Source organism: Paecilomyces variotii (genome assembly GCF_004022145.1).
Source record: "Paecilomyces variotii strain CBS 101075 chromosome Unknown C8Q69scaffold_2, whole genome shotgun sequence".
Lineage (NCBI taxonomy): Eukaryota > Fungi > Ascomycota > Eurotiomycetes > Eurotiales > Thermoascaceae > Paecilomyces > Paecilomyces variotii.
The window spans coordinates 2,361,026-2,376,475 of record NW_021167141.1 but is presented as its reverse complement, the minus strand read 5'-3'; the positions used below and the strand labels follow the sequence as shown (position 1 = coordinate 2,376,475).

General features: G+C 48.7%; 1 protein-coding gene across 1 annotated transcript; it reads right to left on the bottom strand.

Moving 5' to 3' along the window:
• Positions 1 to 422: 422 nt before the first annotated feature.
• On the bottom strand, positions 423 to 13,455 carry C8Q69DRAFT_516960 (hypothetical protein; the record flags this gene model as incomplete). Its single annotated transcript, XM_028633405.1, has 3 exons — positions 423 to 12,166; positions 12,227 to 13,124; positions 13,453 to 13,455. 3 exons carry the CDS (start codon positions 13,453 to 13,455, stop codon positions 777 to 779), a joined length of 12,291 nt encoding a protein of 4,096 aa, XP_028487694.1. The 3' UTR covers positions 423 to 776.
• Between the last annotated feature and the right edge of the window lie 1,995 nt (positions 13,456 to 15,450).

The window sequence follows — 15,450 nt, the reverse complement described above, 5'->3', positions numbered from 1 at the left end:
GCTAGATTTCAGGAGATTTCCTGGACCTCAATACATCATACCCAACTCGAATTTTTAGACCACTAGTCCGTTATTTTGTCCGCCTTCTATATCAAATCAGAGGATACTCGACGTTATTTGACCTCTGTAGATAATCGTTCAACATACCGCCCAAGTACATATCGAAATGATAGCATTTTTGAAACATAGAAGGGCAGATTGACATGCAAATGTGGTCTTTTCTTATGTCATCTAGCTTAGTCATTCTCTACTATATAGCCTTAGGCACAGATATCTCTTAGTAATCAACTTTCTTCTTCTGAACGACACAAAACTACCTATCATATCACGTGATAGCACACGTGACCGAATTGTGCACAGGAGAGAGTGGCTCCCTTCAAAAGTTCAGATATTTCTCTCGTCACTGAGACTAGATCCGATCACTAAAGGCTCTCACTCTATGTCACTGACATTAACAGAATAAGACTTATAGAGGGCAGTAAGAGTCGGTATTTAGCCATTTCGCGAGCCATACACTGAAACAAATTTTGAAATGAATGAATAGAAATTGCTTATTCGCTATCGTAACTACCTACTAATAATACATGTGAATAGAATCAAGTGTACATTGACACAAACTTTGATGACCTCTACAGTCAGTCGTGCCAGTTTCCCTCGGTCATTATCGTACAAAGATCCCATCCGAGACAACGGTTGAATCAAGAGAGACATTCCTCGCAGTATTGATCGATGATCAATTTTGAAGAGGCACGGATGATCGATCGCGGGGGCGTCAATCACGAAATGAAGGACCATTTCGCGGAAGAGACGGTGCTCACGGACACATTGTTCTCTTTACTGAGGATAGCCTCGATCTCACGCTTGATCTGGCTATCAGTTCGGCCTAGCAAGATGATATCTCCGGTAGTAGTGAACTTAGCCAAGTCTCCAGTGAGATAAATTTTGCCCAGATGATCATGGGTTATGAATGCTGATTTCCCACTTTGTGGGCGCAGATAACCATGAGCGACTTGCACGCCTCCAATGGCCAGTTGACCCACTCGGCCTGGGGGAAGGCGACGATGTTGATCATCAAGAATGTAGACAAGGACGTTGGGTAAGGGTCTACCAACGTCGGAAACAGGAGTGGTACGGAACATCTCCCGGCTCACGACATTGACGGTAGTTTCTGTCGGTCCATAGACATTCAGAAGATGCACGTGTTCCGCCCAGGCGTCTCGGACTGCCTCTGACATAGTCTCACCACCAAGAGCCAGGACCTGGAGCGATGGAGACAGAGCGGGAGCTAGCAATGTGGCTACCGTTGGGGTAGTGGCGATGTGAGTGATCTCCCAGTCTCTGACGACTTGTTGTAAGTTGGATAGTAGGAATTCATGGCGGCCAATGACAAGAGTTGCGCCTGCAGATAGTGTGGAAAAGATGTCCACGACAGAGACATCGAAAGTGTAAGGCGCCAGTTGTAACAGTCGACTTCTGGGTTGCAAACGGTAGATGGATCGATGTTGCGTTATTGAGTTGCGGAGAGCTTGGTGGTCAATAGCCACACCCTTTGTGAGACTGGTCGGTCCGCTCGTGTACAGAACACAAGCTATATTAGAGGGATGCTGATGGACATGAGGCGACATCGGAACAGCATCGGTGATCTGAGGAATGTTCTCAGGGATGATGAAACAGGGCACAGTCTCCAACACATGAATCTGAAGTTCTCTCTGGAGATCCTGAACCTTCGACCAGTGAGCAAAAGTGCCTGTACTTGGCACCAGAATAGCCTGGGGTTTGCAGTCCTGGATGATGGCCATGGTCCGATGGATAGGGTCCTGGACGCTCAATGGGACGTATGCAAGACCAAGTTGCATGATGGCTAGAATACAGATGATCCGATCGACGCAGGCGTCACTGAATATGCATATCGTAGCTTCTCCTTCGATATGCACGTCTTGTTGCTGTATCCATGAGACGAGAGAGGCAACTCTGACTTGAAGTTGCTCGTATGTGCAGGACTCTTCTCCATCAAACGAAACAGCGGTGCGGTGTGGGAATTCCGAAGCCATATTCATTATCTGGTCGTGCACAAGAGGCTCCCTGTCCACCTCCGGTTGCTTGGGACCATGGAAGCTTTCGAGTAGTCTAGTCTCGACGTCGCTCAAGAAGCCTAGACTGTTGGTTGTAGTGAATGCAGGATCATGTGTACCATGTAGAGAGAGCAGAACCTGGTGGAAAGACTCCGCTAAATTTTCGGCTTCGTACTCCACAAGCACCCTGGGGTCATACTCGATCTTCACATCCAAGGTAGTGCTGGACTCATGACGAACCAGGGACACCGAAAAAGTCAGGGGAAACTTAGGGCTGACGGACCTGCCCTGAGATTCTAGCACATGAGCAGCTGGTCTGAAAACGCCAATGTTGCGCGAACCTTCATGGTACACAAACATTGCCTCGAAATCGTTGCGGCTGACACCAGCATACTCAAGGACCTTCTCGAATGGCGTCTGAGAATAGACCAGTGCCTCATTAACGGCGCGCACAACTCGCTTGGTATTATCCAGAACAGGGAGGTGAGCATCTAGTGCGACCCGAATGGGGAGGATGTTCGTGAAACATCCGTATATTGTCTTCTCTGTCTCGACAGGGCGATTGGAAACGGGAATCAAAACAGTTGGGGATTTGCAGTCGTATCGGAGAAGCATGGTGAGCATGAACACAGACAAGAATTTACTGAACGACGTGGCACCTATTTCGTGCGCCCAAGGAATCGTGGCTGTCGTGATATCGAATGTCGAGTGAACTATTCCGAGCGACGATACATTATTGGTGTTACCGAGAGGGAGCATACCCTTGATAGCAGGACCTTGAGCGAGAGCGGATTGCCAATGGTGTCGCGATGCTGAGACATAGCTTTGGTCGGAAAGAATTTTCCGTTCAGAGGCGGAAATGTCGTGATAATCGAAAACAATGCCTGTTCGAGGGAAATGATGTTCGCCCTCAAGCTCTTTGAGCAAGAGGCAGAGAGAACTCTCGTCGCAGAGCGCGTGGTGTATGTTGAGATACAGATACTGTTTCTCACCTGGCAGCTGGAAACCATGACAGCGTATCAAAGGAGGATTACCAAGATCAAACGGCTTATTAGCATCATCCTGGCACAGCTGGACCATACGGTTCCATGCGTTATGATAAGACCGGTCTCTCAAGTCGTGAATTGAGAAAGCGAATTCGGTTTTGTCTGAAGTGACTTGCCATAAGTCCTGGTCAAAGATGAAGTAAGTTCGAAAGATTGATTCTCTCTCCACAATGATCTTTAACTTTTGCATGATAAGATCAATCGGGAGCCCGCCAACTTCATGAACGGATGGTAGGCTGTACGAGGCATCCCCGAAGACTTGTTGCAGAAGATAGAATCGCTGTTGAGTGTAACTCGCCAAGGCCTTTCTTGTCTGTGGCCCAAAAGCAGGTGACACAGATAACGTAGAGACTGAGCTTGGAGGTGTAAACTCAGATGCACAGATTGACTTCCTATTCGAAGACGAGGAACTGAGGTCGACGAATTCGCTCAAGTCTAACGATGACCGTTGCTGAACGGATGCGAGAAGGTCTGCATAGGTATCGACGACGTCTTGAACGAGCTGGCTCCCGAAGATGAGCGGGTTATAGTCAACGAGGATATCAAATCCTGTTTCCGACAGGAATAGGTGAAACTCGAAGTTGAAGGCAGGCTGTTTTGGCGGGATCATGTCGAATGTACGGTCCTGCAGCAGGGAAGATCGGCCTTGTGGATTGGTCTGGTGCAACACGAAGTGCACTGGGAAATCAGACAACTCAATCTTGAGCCATGAGCAGATCCAGTTGACCGGTACACCATTCTGACTGGCGAACTCAAGATTCTCGAATGTCCTGCTTATGAAATTAGACCAAGAATCGTTGTACTTCAGCTGGGATCGGATGAAAGCAGGATTAGTTAGATTGCCCAAAGTCGAGCAATTCTCCTTGCCAGTAATACGTAAACTGACGGGGATAGACAGGACGACTTCATCGGTCATAAAAGTCCGGTGTAGCGTGGCCTGGAAAAGTGCGAGCAAGGTAGAACTGTCACGCAAAGCGTGCGAATTCAGATAGGTCTGATCCTGCTGCACAAGTGGTATGTTAATTTCCTTGCGGAGACGGCTTTTGTTCTGTGATTGTGCATCCACCAGAACAGAATGATCCCGACGAAGTGTGGATATTCCATTCAGCCTCTGTGTCCATAATTCTCGTAAGACCTTCGCATGGCCTGGAGTGATTCCATGGAAATCCACAGTGCTACGATAGTCGTCGATATTGACTGGGGCACCCCTCAGTACAGCTTCCAACGCATTGTAAAAGACAATACTTGTGAATTCATCAAAGAGGATATGGTGAACAGCCGCATGTAAGTATATTTGCCCATCGGGACTCTCGTGGACTTGGAACGAAGATAGAGGTCCGGTCTTGAGATGCAGGTTCGGTGTCTCAAATACAGGTCCCAAGTCAGACGGAAAGAATTGGACCCCAATCTTGGTCTGCGGATAAGGATGAACAATCTGATAGATCTGTTCGTTCTCAGTGTCAAGGTCGAACGTAAGATGAAAGATATCGAATCTCCGGACCAGGTCATTGAGGGTTTCAACCAGTTTCGGGACAGACACATCATGGACTTTGAAAACGCGTTCTACGGCGTATGTGGTGTTGGACAATTTCGTTTGTGACATCCAGATATTTTCTTGGATTGGAGTCGCAGGATACCTGCCGGGGTAGGTAACAGACGAAGCCACAACTTGCCCTGCCTTTTTCTGCAGTAGTAATTCCGGTGCAGCTTCAAACAACCACCGGCAAATTCCATCGATAGACCTGGCATCTCGTAGCTTGCTGTATGGGACGAGTACACCCAGCTCCATGTGTATCATTTGGTGAAGTTGAACAAAACCAAGAGAATTGAGGCCAAGATGATCTAGAGGTTTATGAATGTCCTCAACAGGAAGCGCGAGAATACGGGACACAATTGAGGTGACTGTCGTGATTGCATTGGGAGAAGCCTCAATGTAGATAGGCGAGCATATAGAGGCATTGCCCATCGACGCTGGTAGACGTGGAGCTCTTTGAATCATAAAAGAAATCTCTTTCGAAACTGTTCTTCGAGCCACTTTGTTGCTCGGAAGCAATGGAATGGCTGAAATCTCCCATAGATCTGGGACTAGCCTCTCAGGCAGCCTAGCTTTGGCGTAGGCTCGCACTGAGTCCAGATCGAGAGCAACCGCACACCTCTTTCTCTGAAGAGCTGCATGTAAACCACCGGAGACAACGACCACAGCCGACAGAGCGACCCCGGGAGCATCATTAAGGACAGTTTCAATCTCAGCAGGTTCGACCCGTTGTCCCATGAACTTCATCTGGTCATCCAGGCGACCTAGGATCTCGATACCCATGTTTTTCATGTACCGGCCACGATCTCCTGAACGGTAAAAGAGGAAATCTCCCAAGGATGGGATCTTAAGCAGAGAACCTCTCGTCGAAATAGCATCCTTCAGGTATCCGTCGAACAATTGCTGGCCGCCAATGTAGATTTCACCCTGTTCACCCTCTCTCGCAACTTTGCCTTGCTCATTGATGATGGCTATAACGTTTCCAGGCAGTGCCTTGTAGAATGTTCCGTCGAGAGAGGGACGCTCAAAGACGCTCACGGCAACCTGAACGGCGGTTTCGGTTGGGCCATAGTTCCCAATGAATCGTACTCTGCCTGCAAGATGATTTCTCAGGCCCTGTGGCACTGTCTCCCCACCAGCGACGACGGTTCGGAGTGTCGGGCATTTACCAACATCCAGGAGCTGGGCAGTTGTGGGTGTGAGATGAACAAACGTAACACGAAGGTCATTGATGGTCTTGCATAGATCCACCTTCACGTCATCGTCTGGGACAATAATTAGAGCGGCACCTTTGGACAAGGTTCCATATATATCGATGACAGACGCATCGAAGATGTAGTTAGCAAAGAGCAAAACACGGTCCGTGGCATCCAACTGGAAGGCAGGCAGCGCTGCCTTGATAGAGCTGGCTACAGCTCCATGGCTGAGTATGCATCCTTTTGGTTCTCCGGTTGATCCAGATGTGAACAGCACGTAACAGGGAGTGGTGGGCGAAACTTCTGGGAGTACTGCTTCATCATTGTCATAGAAAGTCCACCGCAACGAGTCCAAGTTGACGATCTGGAGACCAAGGTTTAACTCAGCGGACATGACTGAGAAACCTGCATCATCAGTGAGAATCACGGAGGCGTTCACTTCACGAATTATATAATCCAAGCGAGAGGGCGGGGAGCTCATATCCAACGGACAATACGCTGCTCCAGCCTTCAGGACAGCCAGCATAGCAATGATCATATCCGGCTTCCGAGGAAACAGTATTGGCACAATCATCCGCCGACCCTGGGTGAACCGAAGGAGGTGTCTCGCTAGACGAGATGAAAGTTCATCAAGCTGCTGGTATGTCAGAGATAATCCCCTAGTGTACAAAGCCGACGCTCTTGGATTTGCTTTCATCGATCTCTGGAAAAGTGAAACGAGAGTGTCATTCGATGACTGAGATAGCTTGGAATTCTCGGCGTTGACAGATCGGATTTGCTGAAGGACATAATCTTTTTCAAAGTATTGTTCGTCAGAAACAATGTCCCCCACCATCACTTCCGTAACATCATAGGAAGAAATGCCCTCGGTAATCTCAACGAATGTATCGAGTAAGCGTGTAGCGACGCCCTTGGGTATTTGAGAGATGTCATATTCCACTGCAACGGAAATTCCACTGTCTCTTGGACGTACAATGACTGTAAAAGGGACATGAGTGAACTCCCGCCTTTCGATAGATTCCACGCGAAGGCCCTCTTCAAACGTCACGCGGGGAATTTCGTGATTGTCGATCGCCAGTAATGTTTTAACGCCTGTCTGGTTGCGCAGGAAGGGCAGTATCGACGACGTCGGGAGCCATGAGTGAGGGAAAGCCTCGTCCGAAGCTGCATGGAGATGGTGGAGCAAGTGTCGGATACGATATTCAGCTCCGACGGGGACAACACAAGGGACAACGTTGAGGAAGTTTGCAACAGCTGACAAGGAGCAAGAAACATCGAGCTCGCGACCACTAGTGACCGTCCAGAACAACGGTTTGGTTGCCCCTGTAACACGTGCTAGCGATATTCCCAATGCAGCCTGGAAGAGAGTAGGTAGAGTAACACGGTAGTCTATTGCACGACTTTGCACTCGCTGGCTGGTTAATTTGTCCAGCCGACGGCTCTCAATGCGGGTTTGACGAGAAGCCACAGCTTCGGCTTGGTGCAAAGAGACCGGCTCGCCGTTAGTGACATACTCGCGCCAGAACGCCTCTGCCTTGCTTCTGTCCCGAGACAAATGGGAGGCGGATACGGCGGAGAACGATATATCAGGCTGAAGGTGCTGGCCCTGATAGGCAGCTGCGAAATCAGACAAAATTCGACTCATTGACTCGCGATCAGCTACTGCGTCATGGTAGGTAAGCACAATGAGGTGCTCCTCCCTCGTCCAAGAGAAAACGGTAAGCGTACTCGTCGTCTTAGAGATCGTAAGTGCAGACTTCCTGATTTCGGACAGCGATTTCTCGAGCTCGTCCGGACCGAGTGGAATATGATCTGCAACAGAGAATCCTGTGACCGACTGAGCAGTTTCCTTCTCAATCGCAAAGAACTCATTGATCCCACCATCAAGATGGATATAGCATGTTCTAAGAGAAGGATGTGCTTGACAGACACGCATCCATGCTTCCTGGAGACAGAAGGCATCCATCGACCCAATGAATTTCAACAGGAGCTGGCTGGCGTATAGCTCTGAGTCAATCAGCGACTGGGCAAGCATAGTCTTCTGCATCGCACTCGGTAAGTATATTCTCTCGACAGCGAGATCTGAACCACATGACTGAGAGTGAAGAACGTCCAGGATGCGTTGTCTTAGGCCTTCATTATAGTCACTGTAGTGCTCACGGAGCCAGCTCATCAGGTCCCTTTTCACATTACTGTGATCAATTTCACATTTTACCTCCTGCTTGATAACAGGGGGATGCATGAGAGATGCATATTTCTCAGAAAATCCACTCTCGTGTAATATCAGGAACCATTCCTTCAGGAGCTGCCGATTGATCTTTCCTGTGGGCCCTTGAGGGATATCTGAAAGGGGAACCCAGTACCGAGGAACCATGGCAGAGGGAAGGGCATCCGAAACTTTGCTGCGAAGAGTTATCAATTCGTCAACTGTGCGGTGATCATCCAACGAAAGGACCGAGGCCAATCTGACGCTTTCTCTCTTGGAGAAATGATTTTGACAGATAAATGCGACCATGTCGAGGCTCCCGTCCTCATTGTGTCTGGCTATCAGCACTGCAGCCTGGATTTGGCTAGGTAGGAGGCATCTATCGACAGTCGATTCAACCTCGCTGAGATTAAACCAGAAACCATTCGACTTGACCTGGTCATCAGCTCGACCTCTCAAGTAAAAGTATCCCTTGCGATCGAAGTAGCAGAGATCGCCGGTGTCAAAGGTCCTTCCGAGGATTTTATGCTCTATGAACCGGCCATTATCATGACCTTCATTCAGGTATCCTGCACTCAGCTGGTCAAGTTTGTGTGGTATCCTAGCAGCGATAGCTAGTCTTCCCACCCAACCCGCTGGCAGAATATGACCGTACTCATCAAGGATTGCGGCCTTGACTGATGACACCGGTTTCCCTATGCAGGAACCCCTTTGATCGGAGTGCGACGGTTCCCACATAGTAAACCCATGTGTAGCAATTGTGGTTTCGGCAGAACCATAAGACCCCAGAATTGTCACTCTTCCTGTCCACCGGTGGAATATATTTTTCGGAGTTGGCTCGCCACCAAGTATGATACATCTGATGGATGGGACTTGGGATGGCCCATCTAGACAGGCGATCGTTGTCGGCGTGGCGAAGACGTGCGAGACGTTAAACTCGTTCAGTGTGCCGGCGAGATCAGATATGAATCGATCATGCGGTGCTGCAACGAGAGTCGCTCCGGCGGATAACGTGGCGAGAACTTCTAAAAGTGACGCATCAAAAGTAACATTAGTGAGCATGGGAATTCTATCATTCACCTTAAACCCGCATGCGTCGATTTGGTTCAGGATTGATACCGCAGCAGCCGCGTGATTAACTTGAAAGCATTTGGGCGCTGCAGTAGATCCTGATGTAAACCCGATATATGCTGGGGCATCTCGGGGACTGGCCGTCGTTGGCGAGTCAATGAGTGAATGCGAACGTGAATGTAAACGTGAATGCATTGTTGTATCATGGAGATTCAGGTCAAATATCGAAGAGGTCGGTGGCAAGAGGAGTTGCTTTGCTAACTGACCAGATCCTCGGTTCGTGATGATGAATTGAGGAGAAACTGTCTCAATTTTGGATTGGTTCACTGAAGGCTTATCGTGGATGTCCAGGATAGTAAATGTAGACCCTGCAGAAAGCACTGCTAGCATGGCAATCACATAATCCGTCGACTTCTCCAGAAACAATGCGACTCTCATTCTAGGGCGTAAACCTGTCTTCTTCAACTCCCCAGCGAGGCCAAGTACACGGGAACCCAAGGCTGCGTACGTGAGCGGGCCTTCAGGAGCTTCAATGGCTAGAGAGTCAGGGCTCCTGTCCACTGAATCAAATACAAGGTCCTGAATGTAGGCTGCCCGACCATTCAGAAATCTTGAGCTCAGATGGGAAGGAATGGCAGTCACGGACTGTGCAAAGGCCTTTTCTTCCATCTCCTTACCGCAGAAGGGGATATCCGCGACGGTTATGTTAGAACCATGAGCAGCTATCCAATGTATCATGCTATGGAAGCTGTCACATATGCTGGCGATGAACTCTGGTCTGAACTTCACTGGGTCGTACTCCAAGATAAGTCGAGGCTCGCTACCCGACTCATCGACGTGTATCACCAGAGGATGATGACCGCTTCCAGTCGCAATATCGACTTTGTCCACGATATCTGCCGCCGTTCCTTCTTTCAGTAAATGACGGGCCCCATTTCTATCGTGGTATACATAAAGCACCTCGACCTCTGCATTACCGGCTCCAGGAACTGACAGCCACTGCAAAACATCCTCGGTAGGTTGCGTATGGTGAACACATTGCCAGTAAAACTCATGGATTTTGTCAAGAACAGCTCGAAAGCTCTCGCTGGTATCAACAACAACAGGAAGTATAGCGGTTGCTACACAGCATCCCATGACATTCAGGAAGCAAGGATCCTCAAACCGCATGGAAGTCGGAACGCCTAAGAGAAATCGGGACTGACTAGCTAGACGAGCAAGGAATATCTGAACGAAAGATAACCAGAAGTCGAAGCGAGTCGAAGCGCGGTGACGGTGCGAGATGCATGCTTCAACATCTGGCATTGACAATGGGTGATAGTAGATGCTGCTCCTGTTTTGGCTGGGGTTGCGAATGGCCAGCCTGGGTGTCTCGCCCTGTCGGCTAAGCAGTGCTTCAGACAACGATTCGGACCAAGAGACATTAGCCCAATTTGACCACCATGATCGGTCTTGCTCCTGCCGGTGTATCATGGACCGGTTCTGTCGGATTACATATTCGGGGTAGGAAAGCAGTTTGGTGGTGTCTATGCACGTGGAACCAGAACGGTATACATCGAAGACATGATGGATAAGGCGTTCGAATGACAGTTCATCGATTGACAGGTTATGAACACGAAAGTGAATGATCATTTCTTGACCCATAGGAGCAATTTCATATACTGTGACCCGAAGCGGAGAGGCGCTGGAAACATCAACATATTCTTCTCCGACTTCATTGATAAGCTGCCGGGCACGGTGCTTCGCGGTGGAGAGCTCGTGGGTTCCAGACAGCTCACAGAGCTCCGTAAATTGCGTAAACGAGAGGACTGGGGGCATATCCTGCGGAGGATGAATAACCCCGACAACTTGCGAGTCGTCGTTGAGCTCATATGTAGACCGCAAAGATTCATGCTCACTACAGACCAGACGCACTGCATCAAAGAACCGCAGAACATCTAGTTGCGGCGACTTGAGGTGGTAAGCGAAGTTGAGGTTATATGCACCGTTTCGCAAAGTCTTGTGTGCACCAAAGATGCTCCTCTGACTCGGAGAAGCAATGAATCGTGTGCAGGCGGCATGTTCATTACTGCAGAAGCTTGGAGTCTCCTCAGCACCCTCCGTCAGTCGGACCAAATGCTCCACTGTCGGATTGTGGAGCACGTCTCTCAGGAAAATACGCTTTCCCGTGATCTCAAATATGGCCCAGATGATGTACATTGCATCCACATAAGATAGGCCCCAATTGCGTAGGTCTTCGTCTACAGGAACAGTCCGTTGCAGGCGGTGGTTCACAATGGAAGTGATCCGTGATAAAAGATCGGGAGCATGAACAGGGGTCAACAGGTCCTTTTCCCGTGCAAAATAAGAATCCAGAATATCACAGAGACGCTGACGATCAATCTTATAGCTTCGGTTCTGCGGGATGGCGTTCACCACGAGGATCTCTGGTACCATGTATCCGGGCAAAAACTCTCGACATTTCGTCAATAGGTAGCTTCGGAGCTCTGTTGCTGAGAGACACTCGTCGATTTCGACAGATTCATCAGGTGTAACTAGGGCCTGCTGCGTTGCAACAAAGGCAAAGAATCTGAAATGGCCTATGTCATCCGTGCGAGCCAGTACAACAGCTCGAGCAACGTGCCTACGCAGAATGTGCTCGATTGCCACGACTTCCAGCGGTAGGCCATTCACTTTGAACTGATTATCCGTTCTCGCGAGCAGATGCAGATCTCCGCTCTCTGAGACATAACCCAAATCCCCCGTGGCATACCATACCGGCTCAAGGGATGATGGCTGAGAAGTTGCAGTTAGTGAAAAGTTGTTGCTGTCTTGGTCCTGGAGAAAAAAGCTCTTTGCAGTCCTCTTGGAATCACGCCAGTATCCCTCTGCCACACTGGTTCCTGCAGCGAAGATCTCTCCCAGCTTACCAGCCGGGACCTGGTTGTGAGACAGGGGATCCAAAATTTTAATGTGAGCATGCGGCGAGACCTGGCCCACATCTGTCAAAGATATCCCGGGAGACAAAACCCGGGAGGCAATGGAGGAAGCCTCGCAAGAACCTACAGCATGTTAGTTGCGACTTGTGTTAACTGTGGGTGCAAAAATGTAATGACACATACCGTAGAGGTTGCGCAGAATGACTTTCGTCGACCATGTAGACACAACCGCAGCGGAAACAGGCTCACTACAGGTAACTACATAGCGCACAGAAGGCACATCATCTGGCTCCATGGTTTCCAGCACACTAGGAGTCAGATGGATGGTATCTGCTTGCATGGTTCGAACCCAATGCGCCAATCGGTCGAGCATCTTTTCCTGCGAAACCTGACAGAGGCAGGCGCCATGTAGCAGGGCACTGAGAATATCGATCATGTGAACGTTGGAGGTAAACGAGGCGAATTGAAAGACGCGCGAACCAAGCCCAATTGATTCAAACCGACTCAGGGTTTTCGCGGGATCAATGAGGTTTCGATGTGTCAGTACAACACCTTTGGGCTTTCCAGTACTCCCCGAGGTAAATAAGATCGCGGCAACGCTGTCTGGACGCACGTTACGAGACAGAACACGCTGTACCTCACTTCCCCCAATAGTCGGTAGAATATTTGAGAGGTCGAGAACAGTGTGGTCTTCGAGCTCATGGCACCAGGTAGGGATAGACCAAGAGGGAAGAGAATTCGTGATGATAACCGGGGAATCGACGCGATCCAAGAGATCGTGAAGAAGATTCGGAGGTAATTCAGGGTCCAGTGGGACATAGATGGCTCCGAGATGACTGAGTGCCAAGATGACAGCGACCTGGAGAGGCGAGCGTGGTAGAAGGACCGGCACAGGCTGGCCATGACAGATTCGCGGTGCAAGAGCCGCGGATACTTGGAGCATCTGGTTGTGCAGCTCTCTGTAAGTCAGACTGACAGAAGATTCAAACTGCACAGCAATCGCATCTGGATGCTGCAATGCGACAGTCGTGAAGAGACTGTCAATCGTGCCGTGGGCATAATGGGCAGTGGACAGAGGCGACTGCATCGTAAGGTATTAGTTAGAAAGTGATCGTATGTACAAGATATTGTTGATACAGGATGGTGTTGGTACAGCACAAACCACAACCAGAAAAGATTATAATAAAGAAAAGGAAAAGGAACATCTACGGCGAGGCCAGAGGAGCCCTATATTATTGCTCCAGCGTCCTCTAAAACTTCCTAGGATTCACGTCTTCCCCGAGACAGCTTCATTTTGCGCTAGATACGATTGAATAGTGGAGACCTACCTGGTGATAATTACATACCACTGTGAGCTGAAATTTACGCAAACACAAAGCGGTGGGTAATTAATCCTAACTACAACATACCATGGTATTCGCGGTCAATCCACCCACCACTGGTAACGTAAAATAACTACCTAGTAAAGGCTCGAGTCAATGGTATGAATTCGTTGAAATGCATTGGACGCATGCGGGGTCGACGTTCTGGAAAATTTATTGTCGCTACTAGGTACGTATCTCTCTATTGGTAATTTGGTAGCGAACATTGCTGAAAGTTAAGGTTCGGACCGAACACCGCAGAAGGAGAAATACTTTTTTTGTATCGGTAATACACAGCGTTAGTCCGGCGAAACCTGGCCGAGTAACTACCACTGTATCAGGCTTGTCCACCGCTGCTTCTGATCTAATAATGTTCAGCTACGCCACTGTCTCGAACTGATACTCTAGTTTCTCGTACATCGAAAACCGTGTTATCGATTCTTCGAGTCCGATACCGGGTCTCAGCTACATCTTTTTTTGAATCCAATTTAACAATAAGTCGATGCACAGTACGATGGCCTGTAGGCAACGGACGTGGTTACACGTGGGAACATATGCATCTCCAAGGTGAGCGACTCCAGTTACCATCCTAGTGAAAATCGATGTCAAGATTTGGTAACTACTACGGAGTACATAGGGTAGGAAGGGCACCAGGCCATACTCATAGACAGACACACCACGACTCCTTTCCGCTATGGTCCGTTCAAGAAAATTACAAGAAGATCTGGGGTCTCCGATCTTTTGCAGGGATAGTCCTCGCATGACAATGTATCACAGTAACCTCAAGACAGAGACAGGGCTATAGTTACTGCGCTTGCGAACATGATGAGGAAAAATGTGCTCCCCTGCTTTAGGTATATTTATTTGCACATTGTCTCTTTGCAATAGTACATGTAAACAAGAACCATTCTTCAACTTTGGTTTTGTTAGACAACACCAACTCGTATCTTAACAGCTCTCTCACGGATTGAACAGATCTATGCGGGTTGTCCAGACGAGGACTAGTCTAGTCACTTCGAGCTCTGTACCGTATCCGGACAAGAGCTATACAAAGCAAACGGTAATCTAATTGCATGCAGTCAGTATACGAAGTAGCAAACTCATGCGTAACGGCCTAAGTGAATGATATTCTAATTTCTTAGCTGACCCGTATTAAGCAGCTCATTTTAACATACAATTGAACTCCACTCTCCCCATCGGTTTCATCTGCTGAAGGTTGAGACATCTAGCGTGTATTCCTAAGATCCCTAGACAACGCCTAGTCTACACAGACCAATTATTGCGTGGCCCCGACACCACGATTCTGAAGATCCTGCGCATAGCTAAGCTGAAATGGCGCGTGCACACTCGAACCTTCAGCTATGGTGGATATGTCGATGATCTGAGATACCTAAAGTACGGAGTATCTATGGAGTACGGAGTAAAGGATGTGAAAATAATGGGTGTGTAAAATTACATGCTGTCATTTCTAGCCCTCGCGCGCAACAACACTCATGCGGACCGACAGGAAAACCCCCACCGCTTCAGCCCATGAGAAGGGAAAATAGATGAGATTCCAGAGTGAATAGTATACGTGGATAACTTATTTATATGTGTCTACGACAATAGACTATCTCCACTGAGTCAATCCTTCCCTGCGATATATCGTCGATGATGAAGCTTCTCGCAGTCATCCAATTCAAATCCCAAGCTCAACAGGCTGAGAGCTTCGAGAATCGAGTAAAAGACCGTACGTGTGCATGCATATGCTACTAGTACCGCTTTGACGTCTGCAGCTCGTGGCCCGTCCTTTTTGTATAGGCGTTAGACTAAAAGCGTTAACTAAAGAGCTATGGCCATCATCCACTCTTCACCGCTCAGACAATCCACAACTGACTAGGACAAAAAGAAGAAAAAAGAGACACAGATGAAGACTGCTACATCGAACGATCCACTATTAAAGCGTTCCTAAGTCGAAAATTTGCCACCAAAGCAGGCGATGGGGACAGAGTCCCGTACACATCGCTTCCCTCGTGCTAGAATGGGGCATCATCCGTGCCACTATAC